Raw genomic sequence first — 7021 nt, forward strand, 5'->3', positions numbered from 1 at the left:
AAAGAAAAGAAAAGAAAAGAAAAGAAAAGAAAAGAAAAGAAAAGAAAAGAAAAGAAAAGAAAAGAAAAGAAAAGAAAAGAAAAGAAAAGAAAAGAAAAGAAAAGAAAAGAAAAGAAAAGAAAAGAAAAGAAAAGAAAAGAAAAGAAAAGAAAAGAAAAGAAAAGAAAAGAAAAGAAAAGAAAAGAAAAGAAAAGAAAAGAAAAGAAAAGAAAAGAAAAGAAAAGAAAAGAAAAGAAAAGAAAAGAAAAGAAAAGAAAAGAAAAGAAAAGAAAAGAAAAGAAAAGAAAAGAAAAGAAAAGAAAAGAAAAGAAAAGAAAAGAAAAGAAAAGAAAAGAAAAGAAAAGAAAAGAAAAGAAAAGAAAAGAAAAGAAAAGAAAAGAAAAGAAAAGAAAAGAAAAGAAAAGAAAAGAAAAGAAAAGAAAAGAAAAGAAAAGAAAAGAAAAGAAAAGAAAAGAAAAGAAAAGAAAAGAAAAGAAAAGAAAAGAAAAGAAAAGAAAAGAAAAGAAAAGAAAAGAAAAGAAAAGAAAAGAAAAGAAAAGAAAAGAAAAGAAAAGAAAAGAAAAGAAAAGAAAAGAAAAGGAAAAAAAAGAAAAGGATCCTCTTTTGAGCCCTGCTTGTTGATTACTATGATATTTGCCCTCTTGCAGTCATCAGCAATATCCCCTGATCTCAATGACTTTTCAACTATTGTAGACAGTGGCCATGAAACAATGTCAACCACTTCTTTTAACACCTTGGGGTAAATTCCATCTGGGCCCATAAACTTATGTAGGTTGAGCTGCTACAAGGTGCCACAGACCAGCCCTTCCTCCACTACTGTTGGATGGGCACATGTGTTGTAGCTACTTGGTCCTTTGACTTGGGGTACAGCTGAACCAGTAAAGACAGAGGCAAAGAAGATATTGAGAACCTCTGCTTTTGTCAGCATTATTATTGACTAGTTTCCCTGTTCTGTTTAGCAATTTACTTGTGTTTCTGCTTACTGTTCACATATCTGATGAACCTTTTCTGCTTCTTGACTTTTTTTGGCCATTTTCATTTCTAGCTGAGCCTTAATCTTCTTGACTGCACCTCTGCATGCCCTAGCAACGTTCTTGTAGTCCTTTATGGGTATTTGGCTGCCTTTTCATAGCTAGTATACTTCTTTTTTGGCTTTTAAGCAGAAGTTCATACCTGGTCTTTTGTTCTGCCTTCTTCCTTTCCCTTTGTGGGGGATAGACTGTTCTTCCAGGAGGTTCTTCTTGAGCCTTCTTCCCAGCACTCACAAGCTTCTTTATCCTTCATGGAGACTTCCCATGGAAACTTTCACAGTTGGGCTCTGAGTTTATTGAAATTGCCTCTTCTAAAATCCAGAGTCTTTGTCCTGCTACTCGTTTTCAGTGTGCTCAGAAGGATCTTAAACTCCACAATGTTATGATCACTGTATCCAAAACTACCATTGATAAGTTATGTTGTCAAGCAAGTCTTCTTGGTTTGTGAGCAGTAAATCTAGCAATCATACAATCATAAAATCATTTAGGTTCAAAAAAGACCTTAAAGATTATCAATTCCAACTGTTAACAGAACACTGCCAAGTCCACTGCTAAACCATGTCCCTAAGAACCATGTCAACACCTCTTTGAAACACTTCCAGGGATGGTGACTCAACCACTTCCCTGGACAGCCTGTTCCAATGCTTGACAACCCTTTCAGTGAAGATTTTTTTCCTAATATCCAATCTAAACCTCCCCCAGCAAAACTTGAGGCCATTTCCTCTTATTCTATCACCTACTACTTGTGAGAACAGACTGACACCCACCTCACTACAGTCTCCTTTCAAGTGAATAGCAATGAGCTGTTCCTAGTTGGCATGTCCAGCATCTGTAGCAGGAACAATCCTCAGTACACTCCAGAAACCTGGTGGAGGACTTGCTTACCACTGTGTTGTTTTACCAACAAATGTCTGGGTAATTTAAGTCACCCATGAGAACCAGGTTCTGTTGTCCTGAAACTTCTTTAAGCACCTGAAGTAAGGGGTTAGCCTCATCATCCTGACTGAGAGGTCAGTAACAGATACCTAACAAAGGATCCTTCTTGGTGACAATTCATCTAAACTTGATCCCAAGGTATTCAATAGATCTGTTGTGGTCTCCATTACTCACTTCAATACACTGAAATTTCTGTTTTATATGAAGTGCAACTACACCTCTTCTCTTCCTATCTTCCCAAAAGAGTTTGTAGCCATCCATTGTGGTCTTACAGTCATGTGAGTTTTCCCACCAAGTTTCTGTGTTTTCTATAATATCATAACTCTCTGACTGGGAGGGAGCTCCAGTTTCTCCTGTTTGCTGCCCAGACCACACCCATTGGTATACACAAACTTGAGATGACTGTACTTAGGATTCTTGCCTTTGGAGAGGGTTGGGGGAGAATTCCTCACTACTCTGGTAGGTGAACTCATCCAACCTGCGGCTTATGAATATGCAGATGTTATAGCTTTGGACACTGCCCCCCAAATTCATTAGTTTAAAGCATGATTCACTAAGTCAGCCAATATGCTAATAAATATTCTCCTGCCTCTTCTAGGTAGATGTATCCCATCTCTCCCCATAGGCTGTATTCATTGAAGAATCTCCTATGATTGTAGAAAACAAAACCCAGGCAATTACACCAGCCATGAAGCCAGGTATAGATCTGCACAATGCATCAACTTCTGCCTGCACCCCTATCTCTGACTGGAAAGACAGAGAAGATCACTTAGGCATCTGTCCCTTTTGCTTGCACCTCCAGGACTCAAATTCTGCTTAATCTTGCCCAGTCTTTGCTTTGCTGTGTCATTGGTGCCCATGTGGAAAAGAAGTATAGGATAGTAGTCTGTGATTTTAACTAGTTGTTTCAATCTCTCTGTAACATCCTGATCTTGACTTCCAACAAGCAGCAAAGTTCACTTGACTGTATATCAAGCAGGCAGCTGGCTGTCCCAGTGCCTCTCAGCACTTGCTGCTCCCTCTTGCAGCTTTTAGTATGTGCTGCTGGTGCAGTTTCTCCCTGTGTATATTGCTCATTGGTTTCAACCACTGACAAGGCTTAATATCTATTGCTGGTTGATGCATAAGAAGGAGAGTGAAGTGATAACCTTCTCCCATGGGTCACCAGAGGCCATGGTGCGCCCTTCTCCAAGGTGCTGCCTGTTCATCGTTGAAGATCTTTTTTGGTAGTCCTTGGAGATCAGTGCCACGGGGCCCTAATATCTCTTCTTGCAAAGTCTCAGATAATTATCTATTTCTTGTTTACTCTCTCTCATATAGTGCAGCCTGCTAACTTCCTCCTGCAGCTCCTCCACCTGCTGCCTGAGTAATTCCACCATAGCCCACCTTGAGTGGGTGCAGCCACCCAGGATGATGGGTTACAGTCTTTCCATCCACTCTGTCTGGACGGCTGCCTCCACTCTTCCCAGGCTAGCCTGGCCAGGTAGCTGATTCCTGTCTGCTGCAGAAAGTAGCTCTTGCCTGATCTCTACCACCATGGTTCCAACAACCTCAAAGCGCTGCCTGATAAACCCTTCTAATTCTCTGGAGACCTCAAGCTTCTTGGTGGGCTTGCAGAGCCATCAGCTATCTTGGGTGACCATTGGGACTACAGCCTAGGCCTGCAGGTGAGCAGAACAGGCAGCAGCCCAACAACTGGCAGAGTGCACAGCCCTTCCTGCGTGAACTGCCACACAAACTGCTGATGCTGTTCCTAACAGATGTCATGTCCTGTTGCTGATGCCACTCCCAAAAGACCCCAAACCCTGTTTGCACTCCTGGTTGTTGGTGCTCCCCAGGAGCCAGTTAAATGCAGCTTCCCACGGTTTGACCTGCCATGGGGACAGCTGGCACCAACCAACTGTTTCCTACTCCTCTTGTGAGACCTGCCACCTTCCAGTGGGTCCCTCCACACACCCAGCCCAAGGGTGTTGGATGCCCAGAAACCCCCTCAAATACCCACCAGGTAGCTTGCAACCCTCACACTCCTCTTAGCACATGGCAACTGCTGCTGTGGCTGATAGTGTCAGTTTCCCACATTTAGGGTTTTTCCCACTTCACCCGTTCTGATCTGCAAATTGAAATTCCCTTGTCTTTGTTTATCAGACTGAATACCTGAGATAACTGTTTTCTGAATTAATGGAAAAAGGCTTCCTCCTCAAGCCTGCCTTAAGAGGAATACCTATAGTCCATCCATTCTTTCCTCCACTGATAGATATCTATTATGCAGTCCAACAGAAGACTTCTCCTAAAATCACCTTCTTTTTTTCTTTTCAAGGAGGCTGAGACTATTTATACCAGTTTTAGTGCAGTAGGTTTTCTATGCCTTTTCACATATAGTGTGCAATAGCTGGTCTCTTGTACAAAAGGTCTCTAACTCCTTGATCCAAGTGACTCCTCAGATAACCTTAACACTCTCCAAGTTCATCAAACAAACTTGTAGATCATATTTGCTCATGGGCTTAGTCAAGGTGACTGTTAAAGGTCCCACAAATCTGCTAAAACGGTATTCATAGATCCATCCCAAGTAGCTCAGAAGGTGATTTCTGGACCATACCTTGCTGGAATTAGTGGCTGCATTCATATTACTCCAGCTGGCATTACAAGATGCCTCTCCCACCTACAACTGTTGTTTCATCTATTATCTTCCATAAATGCTAATAGAATAGCCATAAAGTCTTGTTAAAAACTAATCTGGAAATAAACACCCTCCAAGTTAACATGCACAGTGTGTCAGATTTCCTGTAACCCCTTGGGGGAGTGGAGTGGTCGTTCCTAACCAAACTAACACAACCAGATTAATTAAAAACATTTTACCTCATGACATTAGAGAATGTCTTGTGCCTTCACTAAATTACTTAGAATAAGAAAGTGTTCACCTTTGATATATTACACTGTTACAGATACAAACACTGTTTTCCTTTTACAGATTAAATATATCTCCATATTCTATTTATATCTATCTATCTATACTTTAACAAAAAAAAATAGAAATTTAGAGTACTAGAAGAAGAATGTAAAATTTTCAGTTGGATTTTTCCTCCCTGAAGTTCATGTTCATACAGTTGAAGAACTTCTTTGGCATTTGGGCATATGCTGATCCATTTTGACAAATGGAAAGGAATTTGTCTAGAATTTCCTAGATTTGTCTAGGAAAATCTAGCAATAACTTTTAAGGACGAGAAGAACATCTCTGACACAGCAGCTTATTGAAGATTGGAAAAATATATTGGGAAAATATATCTACATATTTCCTTGTTCTTACATTATTTCATTCAGAAATATGCTACAAGTTACTGTCAGTAATGAGTAATAGACCAAGTAAAAATTGGTCTGAGTTAGTGTGATATTCCTTATATTAAATCCTTACTATTTTATGTATGTATGTACACACATGCACACCTAGCAAGATTTCCAGGAAAGTGGTGATGAATGAAAAGCAGAAAAGCTATAGAACTATTTACTTACTTTCCAGTTGAACTTCTGACCATGGGTTGTTTTACTCCTTGTGATTTACTGTGAGTGTCCATGAAAACATCTAGGGGAAAAGAGGGTATCACAGATGTATGTTAAACCAAAAGCTGTTGTCTGCTTAGAGGTGATAGGAAAGCAGGAGGCAAAGTTTTCAATAAACATGCATCCATTAATGGTGGGTGAGAAAGAAGTTGCCTGTGTGGACAGGTTATTTCATTACTGTCTAGTACCTTTTGATTGCTGGTTTCTTTGGTTCCTTGTTATGTATTTGGTACTGGCCATTGATGTAAACAAGATATTTTTTTTTCCAAGAAGCCAGCTGAGAACCATGTTGGAGTTGGTGTTGAAGAGGTCTTCTATGCACCTCTGGGCTGAACCCAAATTATCTGAACCCAGAGTCAGAACCTGAGCTGTTGTTCCCACTGCATGCTTGGACCTCTTTCTGACATGGAGAAGTCACTTCAGATTTTGCTGAAACAAGGAATTTAATAATAGTCTTAAAAACAGTTCTGTCAAATTATCGGGTTTTTTTCTAATCTTGATAATTTATCAGCATGTCCTCAAGCAGCTAAGTACATAAAAAATGACCTTTTGAAGTTTCTCCCTAAAGGTGCAATCAGAAATAAAGAGAAAATGGAGGAGCTGGAAAGTCAACCGGTATTTTGCTGTGGATTTCAAACATCGTCATCCTTCTCTAGCGAGCAGCGGAGTGAACGGGGGGACACAACTCTCCATTCTGAGCAAGAGCAGCTCTCAGATTCGGATGTCCAGCATAAATGCGGAGAACCTAGCGACATGAGCAGCTAAGGAAAACAAATCAATCAACAAGCAAACCAAAAACCATCCCTTTAAAAAGAAAAAATATAAAATCATAGTTTTGGTGGTGGTGTAGGTCCTTTCCTTTCCTTTCCTTTCCTTTCCTTTCCTTTCCTTTCCTTTCCTTTCCTTTCCTTTCCTTTCCTTTCCTTTCCTTTCCTTCCCTTCCCTTTCCTTTCCTTTCCTTTCCTTTCCTTTCCTTTCCTTTCCTTTCCTTTCCTTTCCTTTCCTTTCCTTTCCTTTCCTTTCCTTTCCTTTCCTTTCCTTTCCTTTCCTTTCCTTTCCTTTCCTTTCCTTTCCTTTCCTTTCCTTTCCTTTCCTTTCCTTTCCTTTCCTTTCCTTTCCTTTCCTTTCCTTTCCTTTCCTTTCCTTTCCTTTCCTTTCCTTTCCTTTCCTTTCCTTTCCTTTCCTTTCCTTTCCTTTCCTTTCCTTTCCTTTCCTTTCCTTTCCTTTCCTTTCCTTTCCTTTCCTTTCCTTTCCTTTCCTTTCCTTTCCTTTCCTTTCCTTTCCTTTCCTTTCCTTTCCTTTCCTTTCCTTTCCTTTCCTTTCCTTTCCTTTCCTTTCCTTTCCTTTCCTTTCCTTTCCTTTCCTTTCCTTTCCTTTCCTTTCCTTTCCTTTCCTTTCCTTTCCTTTCCTTTCCTTTCCTTTCCTTTCCTTTCCTTTCCTTTCCTTTCCTTTCCTTTCCTTTCCTTTCCTTTCCTTTCCTTTCCTTTCCTTTCCTTTCC

At 40.1% G+C, this 7021-nt stretch overlaps 1 protein-coding gene across 4 annotated transcripts in view; it reads left to right on the forward strand.

Annotated features, from left to right (window-relative positions):
* ADCYAP1R1 (ADCYAP receptor type I) overlaps nucleotides 1–6373 on the forward strand; it is a 118131-nt gene extending 111758 nt beyond the window's left edge. For 2 of the 4 annotated variants that reach the window (XM_026843437.1, XM_026843439.1), the window contains one exon: nucleotides 6078–6373. In XM_026843437.1, coding sequence (XP_026699238.1) covers nucleotides 6078–6287 — 210 coding nt within the window. In that variant the 3' untranslated portion in view covers nucleotides 6288–6373. The remainder of the gene's footprint in view (nucleotides 1–6077) is intronic. The other 2 variants (XM_026843438.1, XM_026843441.1) reach the window with 1 other exon arrangement.
* The last annotated feature ends 648 nt before the right edge of the window (nucleotides 6374–7021 follow it).

Source organism: Athene cunicularia (genome assembly GCF_003259725.1).
Source record: "Athene cunicularia isolate RWA chromosome 2 unlocalized genomic scaffold, athCun1 chr2_part1, whole genome shotgun sequence".
In the NCBI taxonomy this organism is placed as follows: Eukaryota; Metazoa; Chordata; class Aves; order Strigiformes; family Strigidae; genus Athene; species Athene cunicularia.